General features: G+C 40.9%; 1 protein-coding gene across 4 annotated transcripts in view; it reads right to left on the minus strand.

The window, feature by feature from the left end:
* mthfd1l (methylenetetrahydrofolate dehydrogenase (NADP+ dependent) 1 like) overlaps positions 1 to 14,865 on the minus strand; it is a 230,782-nt gene that overhangs the window by 83,880 nt on the left and 132,037 nt on the right. For all 4 annotated transcript variants that reach the window (XM_041182708.1, XM_041182707.1, XM_041182706.1 and 1 more), the window contains exon 21: positions 743 to 882. In XM_041182708.1, coding sequence (XP_041038642.1) covers positions 743 to 882 — 140 coding nt within the window. The remainder of the gene's footprint in view (positions 1 to 742; positions 883 to 14,865) is intronic.

Consider the following 14,865-nt stretch of genomic DNA (forward strand, 5'->3'; position numbering starts at 1 on the left):
TCTCTCTCTCTCCGCCCCCCCCACACACACCTTAAACCAGCTTATATTTCAACTCTTTCTTGGACTCAAACTCAAGTTCTATCGAAGGGTCATGAGGACTCGAAACGTCGACTCTTTTCTTCTCCGCCGATGCTGTCAGACCTGCTGAGTTTTTCCAGGTAATTCTGTTTTTGTTTTAAATTAATAAAATGTTTCACTTAGTTTAATATAAAACCTCGAGAACTGGTGGTCTGATTCCTGAATTTAGAGTCGCATCTCAAACATAACACTTAAAATTATAGGTTATGACAGTTGTTTAAAGTTTCCCACTGGGATTTTTAAATAATTCCACTTTACCAACTGCATTGGTTGTAACAAGCACTCCTTCAGTACTGCACTTGTGTGTCAGTTTCGATTATGTGCTCGAATCCCTGGATTTGGAATTCAACTCATGACCTTCTGACTCAGGGAGAAAGTGTGCTACCATTGAATAGGGGACGACACAGCACTGGACCATTGGGTTCACAGACAAACTCTTGAATGTTCATAGCTGCTTAAGTGAATGACATGGCATTCAAAATTTTACTTCCTATTCTCAAACATTCATTTCTGCTCATTGTATCTTCCCTTGGTTGTCTAAATAGGTTTGTGCATGGCACAAAATTATCTCCTGGTAGAGACAGATCAGCCACAATCTAATTGAAGAGGGGGCTCAGGGGGCTGAATAGTTTCACCTGTTCCAATGTTTACACCATCTACTCACACTGGGCCCTCCACCATGCATCTTCAAGGCACGGATTGTTGCCACAAGTACCACCACATGAGGCTGAAGACCTGAGGCTCTGCACTTGATGTTGAAGAACTTTTCCATCCCAATGTCAGCACCAAAGCCAGCTTCAGTCACTGAAAAACAAGACACAATTAGACAATCCAGAAATTAAAAAAATAAAGACCTTGCAGTTATAGGCAAAGCTATTAACTCAACAATTAACCAGAAAGATTTCTAAATAACTGGAGATTGCACATAAATTGACAAAAATGTACTTTTCTCCATTTGTAATTCCCATCATTGGAACAAGACTAGGCCATTCAGCTCCTCAAGCCTGTTCTGCATCAGTGAGATCATGGCTGATCATTGCAATCTACTTTTGTCCACTTGGGACTTTTCTCATTCACTTTTCATATGTAGACTTACAATAATGTTAATTAATGTGCCACTGGATACAGGAACAGCAAGGCTCTGAGCAGGGAACAAGTGATGATGTCATAATGCTGTCTCCACTTTTAAAGTCATATATTTGGTCCTTAGTTTTTGCACATTCTGCCATTATCAATTCCTAAATGTGTCACACTATAATTACAACCACTGTCATCATTCTGCCATCCAATGAGATAGTTGATCCGTTTCTTAACTCCATCCACCTGCCTTGACTCCATAAACTGTGGTCTAGCAAAAAAAATCTATTGATTTGAGATTTTTAATTATTTGAACTAGCAAGTTCTGCTTTTTATGGAGTGCATTCGACAATTCTACCACCGTGTGCAGAGGAGTTTCCTAATTTCTGTCCTGAATGGCCTGATTCTAATTTTAAGGTTATTGCCTCTGTCCTAGATTCCTTGACCAGCGGAAAAGGTTGCTCTCTATCAACCCTACCAATTCTTTTCAAAATCCTAAACATCTTATTTAGAACACACTCTTTAAACTTCTATATGCCAGAGAATACAAGTCTAGTTTATGTAATCTCTCCTCTTAATCTAAGCCTTGGATCTCTGGTAACATTAGTTAGAATTACTAAAAAAATAGTGCTGGAGAAATTAATGGGACTGAAAGCCAATAAATCCCCAGGGCCTGATAATCTACATACCAGGGTACTAAAGGAGGCAGCTATGGAAATAGTGGATGCCTTGGTTGTCATCTTCCAAAAGTCTGTAGATTCTGGAACAATCCCAACAGATTGGAGGGTGGCAAATGTACCCCCACTATTTAAGGAGAGGGAGAAAATTACAGACTGGTTAGCCTAACATTAGTAGGAAAAATGCTAGTCTATTATAAAGGGTGCAATAACAGGACACTTAGAAAATATCAATGGGATTAGGCAAAATCAACATGGATTCATGAAAGGGAAATCAGGTTCGACAAACCTGCTGGAGCTTTTTGAGGGCTTAACTAGCAGAATAGATAAGGGAGAACCAGTGGATGTGGTGTATTTGGATTTTCAGAAAGCTTTTGAGTCCCACATAAGAGGTTAGTGCAAAATTAAAGCAAATGAAATTGGGGGTAATATATTGGTATGGATTGAGAATTTGTTAGCAGACAGGAAACAGAGAGTAGGAACAAATGGATCTTTTTCAGAGCGGCAGACAGTGATTAGTGGGGTATCGCAGGGACTGGTGCTTGGGCCCCAGCTATTCACAATATTTATGAATGATTTGGATAAGGGAGCCAAATGCAATATTTCAAAGTTTGCTGACGACACGAAAATTGGTGGGAATGAGAATGGTGAGGAAGATGTTAAGAGGCTTCAAGGCAATTGTATACAAGTTGAGAGAGTGGGCAGATGCAGTATAACGTGGATAAGTGTGAAGTTATCCACTTCGGTAGGAAAAACAGAATAGCAGAGTATTACTTAAAAGGTGATAAATTGGGAAATGTTGAAGTACAAAGGGACCTTGGTGTCCTTGTATACCAATGACTGAAAGCAAGCACACAGGTGCAGCAAGCAGTTAAGGCGGCAAATGGTATGTTGGCCTTCATTGCGAGAGGGCTTGGGAACAGGAGCAAGATATCTTACTACAGCTGTCCAGGGCCTTGGTGAGGCCACACCTGGAGTATTGTGTGCAGTTTTGGTCTCCTTACTTAAGAAAGGATATGCTTGCCATAGAGGCAGTGTAGCAAAGGTTCACCAGACTAATTCCTGGGATGGCAAGGTTGTCGTATGAAGAGAGATTGGGTCGACTAGTCCTGTATTCACTGAAGTTTAGAAGAATGAGAGGGGGATCTCATTGAAATGTATAAAATTCTGACAGGACTGGACAGGCTGGATGCAGCGATGATGTTTCCTCTGGCTGGGGGGTCAAGAACACGGGGTCACATCTCAGGATACAGGGTAGGTCATTAAGGACTGAGATGAGGAAAAACTTCTTTGCTCACAGGGTGGTGAAACTGAAATTCTCTACCACAGAAGGTTGTGGAGGCCAAAGTCACTGAATATAATTAAGAAGATAGATTTCTAGACTCTAAAAGCGTCAAGGGGTATGGGAAGAGAGCGGGAGTATGGCGTTGAGATAAGAGGATCAGCCAAGATCATATTGAATGGCAGGGCAGGCTCAAAGAGCTGAATTACCTACTTTTGCTCCTATTTTCTATGTTTCTAACATTTGGGTGAATGCTTCAAGGCCAATATATCCTTCCAAATGTGCAATGCCCAGAACTGTAGACAGTACTCCAGCTGTGGTCTAACCAGGGCTTCGTAAGCTGTAGCAAAACTTCCACCATTTTATAGTCTAGCTCTGTAATTATAAAGGTTAACATTCCATTAGCCTTTCTTATTATCTTTTGCATCCGACTACTACATTTTAGTGATCTGTGTACATAGGCCCCTGAATCATTCTGGGTTGCCACTGTTCTTAGGTTTTCACCATTTATATAATACTCAGATCTATCCTTTTTGATCCAAAATGAATGATCTCACACTTGTGCTGAAATCCATCTATCACAGTTTTACATATTCACTTAATCTATCAACATATCTTTGTAATTTTCTGCTCCTGTCTATGCCATCAATCTTCATTCCATCACAAATTTGGATATATAGCTCCAAGTCATAATGAAAATATTGACTAGTTGAGGCACCAGCACAAATCTTTGTGGGGCACTACTAGTTACTTCCTTCCAAGTTAGGTACTTACCCATTGTTCCTACTTTCTGTCTAACCAATCTCCCTGGGCTTCAAACTTAGCTAACAATCTCTTACGTGCAACTTTATCAAATACCTTATAGAAGTCCACATACACTATATCCATAGACATTCCCCTCTCTACTGTTTTACTTACAGCCTCAAAAAATTCATTTAGGTTTGTGAGACATGACCAACCCATTACAAATCCTTGTTGGCTCTCTCTAATCAGCTCAAATTTCTCTTAAGTACTCAACAGTCAATGTTACTTTTCATACATCTGCACCATATAAAATAACCACAAATATACATACAAGTGTTCAAATATACACTCTCACATCCACAAATGGGCACATATCCTTTAACTACTAGAAATATGTCAATACATATTATATAGACTATTAACAATTCAATTGTTTCTGCACTAGAAATGCATTTATAACAATTTTCAACAAACAATGTGAACTGCCTAGTGTGAACTTAATGCTAAAAATGATTAATGAATAATCTGAATTAAGCAAATTTGAAATTGAAAATAAACTCCACTTATGCACACGATGGTCAATAAATACACTTATACTCTTATGTGCACACAGCTGTGTTGGGTTTTAATTTCTACCACAAATTATCAAAGGCCACAAAGGTTCATCATTTTTAAACACCACCTCCAGTTTTATTTGAGACAAAGGAAAGAGTTCCCTCATTTCTCACAGGGTTGAATGATTAAGTTGAATGCAAGGGAGGAGGAATCAGTGTTTGACATTCAGATATCAATGGTCTGTTGTTATTTGGTGCAAACTCCAACTACTATCCCATCGCAACATCCCCACCCATTCCTTTGTTGATGACACAAGTGTAACTGGAATTTTGAATCTCCAGGGGAACAGTTGCTAAGATTGGATCGTGAGGACTAGAGGATGCAAGAGGATACAACAGGATTTGCTCAGTTCTACTTAGCTTCCTCCTGAGTGAATTCTCTTTGTAGTCTTTCCCAATCAAGAGCTAAAATAACAACCTGTATTTACATAGCTTCTTTGCCATAGTAAAACATCCCGAAGTGCTTCACAGGAATGTTATTAGGCAAAACTTGACACCAAGTAGCCACTAAGATGATGTTAGGACTGTTGAGCAAAAGCTTAATTAAAAAGGTAGCGTTTTAAAGGAGGCGAGAGAGAAGAGGGTGAAAGATTTGAGGAGGTAATTAGGGCCCAGACGACTGAAGCAATGGTTGCCACTTGTGGAGCTATTAAAAATGGAGTTCACAAGAGGCAGAAAATTGAGTAGCTCAGTGCCAACAGTGAGTTGTAAGGTTGGAGAGGGTAACAAAGAGAAGGGGTGGGGGTTGAGGCCATGGACAAACATTTAGCTTTGTATGTACACCTGTTTGGGTCTTACCTAAGCAAGCCAAACTAAGATAAAGGAGACAAGTGTTGAAGGAAATGAAATTCCTTTCCGATTCCTGTTCAAAGGAGAATTCCCTTTCCTATGCACAGGTCTCATTCTTAACCTGTTGACATCTACTGATCCCAAGGATGTGGGACATGTATATGGCAGGGCTGCCTTTGGAACAGTCAGCACACACATTTAGGCCTGCGCAAATTATCACTTTTAGATCAGAACAGTGTGCAGGAAAAATAAAAATTTAAAAGGGTTTTAATGGCACAAAACTGCAATATTATATATAAGTTCCATTCTCTTCAACACCACTATTAAATCAGCAGCTCAAACATAGTCATAGTTAACCAGGATGGCTGCACATTGAAGACTAATCCCAGACAAACCTCTGGTGTGAGGATACTTGACCCTGTTAAGAGGCACTCCCTTGAACTAGTAGTGACCATGAAATAACACATTGATTTAACGTGAATTCAGGTCGTATCTAGATAATTATGGCATTGGATAGATTCCACTCAATGTGCCCAGCCTTATTACAATTATAATTTCTATTGCAATACAGTCATCATAAATCAGGTCTGCTCTTGGAAAAAAAAGCCCACCATGTGCAAGGGGAAGGAAGCCACAATTGCAGTCCCACAAGCTGGATGCTAGGATCCATTTGCAGAGGAAATACTACCAGAAAGTGGATCAGCTGACAGCCTAACCTATGCTTGGGTAGCTCATGCAGCTGCTCACACCTCATTAAATTGCAAATATCCATCAAGTCCTTTCTGCTGCCTGAATTCTAACTCGACCAAGTCCTTTTCACCTATCATCCCCGTGCTTTCTGACTTTCACTGGTTCCCAATCAGGCAATGCCTCAATTCTCATTGTTGTGTTCAAACTCTTCCATGACCTTGCCATTCCCAATTTGTATAATCTTATCCACCTGACAACTCAGATTTTTGTGCTCCTCCGATTCTGGCATTTGAGCATCCCTGATTTTCATCACTCCAACAATGGCATTGGTGCCTTCAGCAGCCTAAGCCCCAAACTCTGGAATTCTCTCCCTAAACCTCTCCAAACCCCTGTCCTCCTTTAATACACCCTTTAAAACCTGTTTTTGACAAAGCTTTTTGCTCACCTATCCTAGTTTCTCCTTACATTGCTTGGTGTCGAATTTTGTCTGAATATGCTGTAAAATGTTTGTACACTACATTAACAACATTAATCTCATCATAACATGCTACATTTAGATAAAGCTTGATCCTGTGGTCAGGGGCAGTTTTGTTCTGCGTTATGGTGAGTTTTAATGTGCCCCCACTTGACTTCCCCCCAGCGGACCTATAACCGGTGAGATAAGGTGCTTGGCCAAATCTTAGCCGTGGCTCATTTAGTGACACACTCGCCTCCAAGATAGAGGTCATATAGTCAACTTCCAAGGGACGGAACACATAATTCAGGTTGTTGTCCCAATGCAGTACTGAGAGAGCACTGCACTGACAAAGGTACTTTTTTTGGAAGAAACTAAACCAAGGCCTCGTCTGCCCTCTAAAGTGGACATAAAGTCCCACTGCAGTATTTCAAAGAGGAGCAGGGGAGATCTCGTTGGTCTCCAGGGCCAGAGTGATCCCTCAACCAACACCAACAAGCCGATTATCTGGTGATTATCACATTGCTGTTGTGGGACATTGCAGAATACAGATTGACTGTTGGTTGTGTTACACCAGGGACTGCACTTCAAAAATTGCTTCATTGCCTGTAAAACTCTTTGGGGGCATCCTGAGGCTGTGAAAGGCACTATAAATACAGGTACTTTCTTTTTAGAGTGTTGGCAAAACAGGCATTTCCAGTGCAGTACTATGTACGGCCTATCTGGTTGGAATGAAGATGCAAATCCAAAAGGTAGTGACATGATTCAACTAAACAACTTACTTAGGTGAGTACTTTCTCCAATAACCGACTGATTATATATGTAAAAGTAGTTAAATCAATAAAAGGGATAACATGCAAAAAAATCCCACCAATTACTACGAATAGGTCAACGGAATGTTGTAATACAGTAGTGCTATGTACTTCATCTATTTCATGAAAAGCATTTAAAAATGTATTCTTGTCAAATCCAATGTAGAACTGCCAGGTTAAAAGGGACAGATGTATAATAACATTGTTCAAACAACAAAATTTGCTGGAATTAAACAGATCAACTTTGGTGGCATTTGTCAAGGGCTAATAAGAAAGTTTTTCACAAAGTTATTTATTTAAAAATTGAGGAAATTGATGGAAAAAGTTCTAGAAAAACAAGGCAGGATGGACGTTGTTCGATGCAGAGAACAATAAGAGTGGTCTGGCCTGTGAGATTTCCAAGGAAATGGGTGCACAGACAAATGAGCTGGAACACAGCAAACTTGCACTAGTTCCACATCCCAAACCTCAGGAACCCAAATTCAAAATACAACCAGCTGCTCAGTGAACTCTGAGCTGAAGGTTCAATTACTGCCATGACTAACAAAACAACAAAGAATTTGATATTCTTCCCCTTCTTGACGATTTGCTCTTCAAAGAACAACACACTTCTACTTATATAGCATCTATCATGTCAGGATTCCCCAAGACACTTCACAGCCAATGAAGTACTTTTGAAGTAGTCACTGTTGTAACAAAGGGAATCATTGCAGTCACTTTGTGCACAGCAAGTTCTTGTAAACTGCAAAGATCAATTAAGTTGTGTTTTTGTGGTCTAGGGATAAATAGTGGCCAGGACACCAGGAGAACTCCCCTTCTGTGCTTCCAGTAGCGCCAAGAGATCGTTTACATCTAATTGAAGGGGCAGGCAGGGCCTCAGTTTGACATCTCATCTGAAAGACATCACCTCTGACAGTGCAACAGTCCTCAGTACTGCACTGGACTTGCAGGCTTGGATTATGTACTCAAGTCTCTGAAGTGGGACTTAAATCCACAACCTTCTGACTTAGATGTAAATGCTACCAATTGAGCTATGCCTGACAGCAAGATTCACTCACTGCCTTGCCTTTAGCTACTGTAAAATTCTTGTTAACTTGGTTCAACCTTCGAATTATATAGCTCCTTATATGATTGAGAAATAGTCCTTGCAAATGTTTGCCAATCAGCAGGCTTGTGGATCTCCATCAAACTCAGATATTCAAAGAACAACATCTACTGTTAGAGATGAGCTCACTGATTTGTTTTACAAAGGCAACATGTTGATAGGGAAAAACAATGTTCAGTGAGTTCCCCTTGAAACATCTGCACAGTCAACATCCTCCCAGTCCTTGAAATGATTTCCCTAAAAGCCGAAGGACAGCGTGAACTCACCGTGACTTTATCTGGGTTGCTCCTATCACAGCTGGTATTTCCCCTTTGTCTTTTAGGTTGTTAATCTACAGAGTTTGAGCAGACTATTATCTGACCAGAAAGCTAGTGATCAAAACAGGATTAGAAAGAGAAACAAATCATTTATTGTTGAATTTTAGTGATAAAAATTGATGTAATTTATGGATTCCATTGGAAAAAATATTGACTATTTTTATAATAAAGGGGAATATAATAATTTATTGGGGAATATAATAATTTTATGACTTTTTTTAATAATAATGGGGAACCAGGAAATGGCAGAGGAGTTGAATAAATAAAAAAACAAAAACAGAATTACCTGGAAAAACTCAGCAGGTCTGGCAGCATCGGCAGAGAAGAAAAGAGTTGACGTTTCGAGTCCTCATGACCCTTCGACAGAACTAAGTAGAAATAGGAAAGGGGTGAAATAATTTCTACTTAGTTCTGTCGAAGGGTCATGAGGACTCGAAACGTCAACTCTTTTCTTCTGCGCCGATGCTGCCAGACCTGCTGAGTTTTTCCAGGTAATTCTGTTTTTGTTTTGGATTTCCAGCATCCGCAGTTTTTTGTTTTTATCTCTGAGTTGAATAAATACTTTGCTTCAGTCTTCACAGTAGAAGATACTAATAGCATTCCAAAAATACTAAATAATCAAGGGGCAAAAAGCAGGGAGGAAATAAATACAATAACTATGATTAGAAAAAAATGTACTAGGGAAACTAATGGGGCTAATGGCTGATAAGTCCCCTGGACCTGATGGGTTGCATCCTAGGATATTATAGGAAGTAGCTGCACAGATAGTGGATGCACTGGTAGTAACCTTCCAAGAATCCTTAGATTCTGGAAAAGTCCGAAAGGATTGGAGAACGGTCGATGTAACACCCTTATTCAAAAAGGGAAGGAGACAGAAAAACACGTAACTATAGGCCAGTTAGCTTAACATCTGTTATTGGGAAAATGCTGGAGTCTATTATAAAGGATGTGATAGCAGACCATTTAGAAATACATAACCTAATTTAGCAAAGTCAGCATGGCTTCATGAAGGGAAAAGCATGCCTAACAAATTTATTAGAATTCTTTGAGGAGGTAACAAGCAGGATAGATAAAGGGGAACCAGTAGAGGTAATGTATTTGGATTTTTAAAAGGTGTTCGATAAGGTACCGCACATAAAGCTACTTTATAAGATGAGAGTCCATGGTGTTGGGGGTAGTATGTTAGCATGGTCAGAGGATTGGCTAACTAATAGAAATCAGAGTTGGGATAAGGGGGGCATTTTCGGGATGGCAATCTGCAGCTAGTGGAGTGCCACAGGGATCAGTGCTGGGGCCTCAATTATTTAAAATATATATTAATTACTAAGTTGAGGGAAGTGAATGTACTATTGCCAAGTTTGCGGACAACACAAAAATAGGTGGGAAGGCAAGTGGTGAGGATGACACAAAGAGTCTACAGAGGGATATAAACAGGTTAAGTGAGTGGGCAAAAATTTGGCAGATGGAATATAATGTGGGAAAATGTGAGGTTATGCACTTTGCCAGGAAGAATAGAGGAGCTGAATATTATTTAAATGGAGAAAGACTGTAGAAGGCTGCAGCAGAGGGATTTGGGAGCCCTTGTGCATGAATCCCAAAAGGCTAACATACAAGTTCAACAAGTAATAGGGAAATGTTGGCCTTTATTTCAAAGGGAATGGAGTATAACAATGGGGAAGTCTTGCTAAAACTATACAAGGCACTAGTTAGACCACACCTAGAATACCATGAACAATTTTGGTCCCCTTATCTAAGGAAATAAATACTGGCATTGGAGGCAGTCCAGAGAAGGTTCACTAGGTTGATACCGGGTAGGAGGGATTTTCTTATGAGGAGAGGTACAGTAGGTTGGGCCCGTGCTCATTGGAGTTTAGAAGAATGAGAGGTGACCTTATTGAAACATATAAGATTCTTAGAGGGCTTGACAGGGTCGATGCTGAGAGGTTGTTTCCCCTTGTGGGAGAGTCTAGGACCAGAGGGCATAATCTCAGAGTAAGGGAGTGCCCATTTAAAACAGAGATGAGGAAAAATTTCTTCTCTCAGAGGGTAGTCAATCGGCGGAATTCTTTACCGCAGAGGGGTGTACAGGATGGGTCATTGAGTATATTCAAGAGATAGACAGATATTTAATCAGTCAGGGAATCAAGGGTTATGAGGACAAGGCAGGAAAGCAGAGTTGAGGATCATCAGATCAGTCATGATCTCATTGAATGGCGGAGCGGACGCGATGGGCCAAATAGCCTACGTCTGCTCCTACGTCTTATGGTCTTTATATTAATATGCTAAACTTTCCAGATGCATTGAATATGCTCCTTGCATATGGTAAAAGGAGTGCATGAAGACCATGAGAATGGATGTTATATTTTAATAATTTTGGGGAATATTTTGTTATTCTGTGAAAAAGGCTGCATGTCTGTGTGCATGTGCGTAAATGATTTAATTAAGCTAGGAAAAAGTTAGTAGAAGACAGATTGCTTGGGGAGTTTAAAACATGAAAGGATAGAGACATTAGGTTTGCGCTTTGTTAATAATATGAGGGGTTGGGGTACAAATGAATTGGTTGGATCTAACATTTGCATTTTTAGATAAGTTGAGAGTTTGTTTGAATATCAAAGGGAAGTCAGAGGTAACAAGAAACATGTTTGCACGTTGCAAGAGTTCCACAGAAAAACAGAAGAGGTATATTACATTTTATTGACCTGAAAGCAGAAAAAATAGAAATATGAAAAATTTTATATTTGGAAGGATTTGAGTTCCAAAGAGGTGTGAGAATAAAGGAAGCTGAGGTGAAAGGGGGAAAAATGTATTTTAGAGTTACTGTGGTTAGCTGTTGGCTGTTAGATGGAGCTTATAGCTGTTAGCCATAGCTGTGGGCTATTGGCTATGTGAGGAAGATCCCCTGGAAACAGCTCTAGGCTGGGAGAAGTTGTAGTTTGAATCAGCCATCCCTTCAAACCAGAAAAGTCTTTGGCTACAATAAGCAGTTTTGGATTTCCGCAGCACAGTGGGAGAGTGTTTAAGGGGTCATGTGGTATGCGTCTATTAAAACTACAGCAGTTTGCCTTGGGTAATATTGCTGCATTTTTAGTGTTAAACATCTATAAGGGAATGTTGCCTGGAAGGTGTTTACTTATGGGTCCAACCAAGTAGAGGGTCTTTTTGGGGGAATGTTTTGTAAGACTATTTTTAACTTTGTAACGGGTAATCTTGTGTTATCTTTTCTTCTTGTTAATAAAACTTTTACTTTTAATTTTTAAAATCCCAAAAGTGTTACTGGATTTCTTGCTGCTGAGATCGGCACATTATCTTTTTGTTTCAGAATACAAAAAAAAAGAGTATGGCTCGAAAACCAGTTTTTCTCTGGGATTAGGTTTGTGCAGCAATTAACTTTGGCATGGTCATAACAGGGCCTAAACCATCTTTTGGAACTGACATTTAACCAAGACCCGTCTGCTTTCAAAGGTGATGTAAAGACCACATGGCATTTTTTTTTAAAGAATAGCAGGCAAGTTCTCCCCAGCATCCAGGTTAATACTTACTCCTCAACGAACACAAAATTAGATATTGCTTTTATATCTTCAGTCACAAGATGTGACGTTGCTGGCAAGGTTGGTATCTGTAGATGGTCTTGAGAAGGTGGCTGCAGGTTGCGAGTTGACTTCTTGAACAGCTGTAGTCCATCTAATCAAGGTACACCCATAGAGCTGTTGGGGAGTTCCAGAATTTTGACCCAGTGACAATAAAGTAATGGCGTGAAAGTTCCATGTCAGGATGGTATGTGGCTGGGAGGGGAGTTTGCAGGTGGAGATGTTCCAATTTGCCTGCCGTCCTTTTCCTAATACAGTTACATCAACCTGTATTTATATATCACCTTTAATGTAATAAAATGTCCCAAGGCACCTCATAGAGCGTTATAAAACAAAACATGACATCAAGCCACATTAGTGGATATTAGGGAAGATGACTGAAGGTTTGGTCAAAGAGGTAGGTTTAAGGAGTGTAGTAAAGGAGTAAAGAGAGGTAGAGCGGCGGAGAAATTTGTGGGGGGAGGGATTCTAGCACTTAGGGCCTAGGCAACTAAATGCACAGTCACCAATGGATGGGGGTGGGGGAGCAATTAAAATTGGGGATATTCAGGGGCTCAGAATTGTAGGAGTGCAGGTATCTCAAGAGGATTGTGGAACTGGAGAATACAGAGAAAGGAAGTGGCGAGGCATGCAGAGATTTGAAAACAAGTTTGATAATTTTATAATCTATGGGCAGGATTTTCAGGTCATCGGGCAGACGTGATGAACGGGCCTGGAAGCGGCCAGGAAACGGCCTGTTGCCCACGATTTCACACTGGCTGACCAACTAATGGACAGCCAGCATGAAGGGCGAGCTGAGAAGCTCAGCGCTGCTGGGGTGGGGGCGGGAGGAGGGCAAGCGCAAAAGTCTGTGCACAAAAAACGCACACTAAAAGCTCCCTGAAGGCAGAGAGCTGCCTCAGGGAACTGAAGAATTTTAAAATCAAAGATAACGCTTTTGAAAATCGGGAAAAAATGTCCCCACATAGAACTCACTCACATGAACAGAAACATAATAAAAATTATGTCAAAACATTTTTTCTTAATTAATGTTGGAAACCTCATCCCACCTGTGGATGAAGTTTTCTTAAAAATGCAAAGGCCGCCCGGCCGATTCACCTGCCCACCAACTGTAAGGTTGGGGCAATGAAAAATAGCAGTTAATTAATACTGTAATGGCCTTAATAGGCTTCTTAATAGTCCGGGGGAGCACTGCCAACTCTCACATGTGCCCACCGATTGAAACATTGCACGAGTGCATGAGCAGCTCGGGACACCGCCTGACGTCATCGCGTACTATTTCACGCTCGGGCATGTCGGGCCCGTGCCTGCACGCCGAGCGGAAAATCCTGCCCTATGTGTTATTTAACTAGGAGCCAACATAGTCAGTGAGCACAGGGATGATGGGTGAACAGGACTGGTGCAAGTTAGGACACGGGCAGCTGAATTGTAGATGATTGCATGCTTATGGAGGGTAGAACATGAGAGGCCATCTAGGAATACATTGAAAATTCAAGTCTAGAGGTAACAAAAACATTAATGGTTTCAGCAGCATTTGAACTGATGCAGGAATGGAGATAGGCAATGTTATGGAAATGGAAATAGACCTTATCAATAGTGCAGATATAAGGTCTGAAGCTCATCTTGTGGTCAAATTATTTTAAAAATTCACCCCCTCCATCATTGGCACATGGTAGATGCAGTGTGTACTATCTACAGGGTGCACTTCAGCAGTTTAGGAAGATTCCTTCAGCAGCACCTTCCAAACCTACGACCTCTAGAACTCTAAAGGATAAGGCCAGATGCATTCAAACATCACCACCAGCAAGTTAACCTCCATGCTTGACCTGGAAATATATTGCCACTCCTTCACCATCGCTGACTTAAAATCCTGGAATTCCCTCCCTAAGAGCACTGTGAGTTTACCTACACTACACTGGACTGTAGTGGTTAAAGGCTCATCACCATCTTCTCAAGGGCATTTGAGGACAGCCAATAAATGCTGGCCATTCCAGCAACCACAGATCCCGAGAGTAAACAAAAACAAATGACATCAAGATTGCAAACACAGTCTGGTTCAGCCTCACACAGTTGCCAGAAAGGGGGATGACTTGGTGGCTAGGGAACTGAGCTCGTAATGGGGACTGAAGACCTTGGCTTTGATCTTCCCAATATTTAATTGGAGGAAATTTCTGCATAGACTACTGCATGTCAGACAAGGAGTCCAACAATTTAGAGATAGTGGATGAGTCAATAGAGGCAGTGATGAGGTAGAGCTGGGTGGCATCAGTGGACACGTGGAAAGTGGCGCCGTGTTCCCAGATGATGGCGCCAAGGGGCAGCATGCAGGTGAAAAACAGAGAATGGTAGAGGTAACGGGTTGGGAGGTGTTCTCAAAGTAGCCTTGATAGAATCGCTGCAGTGGATGGTACACATTGCTGCTGTTTTATGCTGGTGGTGGAGGGAATGTTTAAGGTGGTGGATGGGGTGCTAATCAAGTGGGCTGCTTTGTCCTGGATGGAGTTGTGCTTCTCGAGTATTGACGAAACTGCACTCGTTCTAGCAAGTGCAGAGTATTCCATCACACTCCTGACTTGTTTTTGGAGAAACAGATAAGTTACTTGGCACAGAATTCAGTCTCTGCCCTGCTGAAATAGCCA

Source organism: Carcharodon carcharias, chromosome 2, assembly GCF_017639515.1.
Source record: "Carcharodon carcharias isolate sCarCar2 chromosome 2, sCarCar2.pri, whole genome shotgun sequence".
Lineage (NCBI taxonomy): Eukaryota > Metazoa > Chordata > Chondrichthyes > Lamniformes > Lamnidae > Carcharodon > Carcharodon carcharias.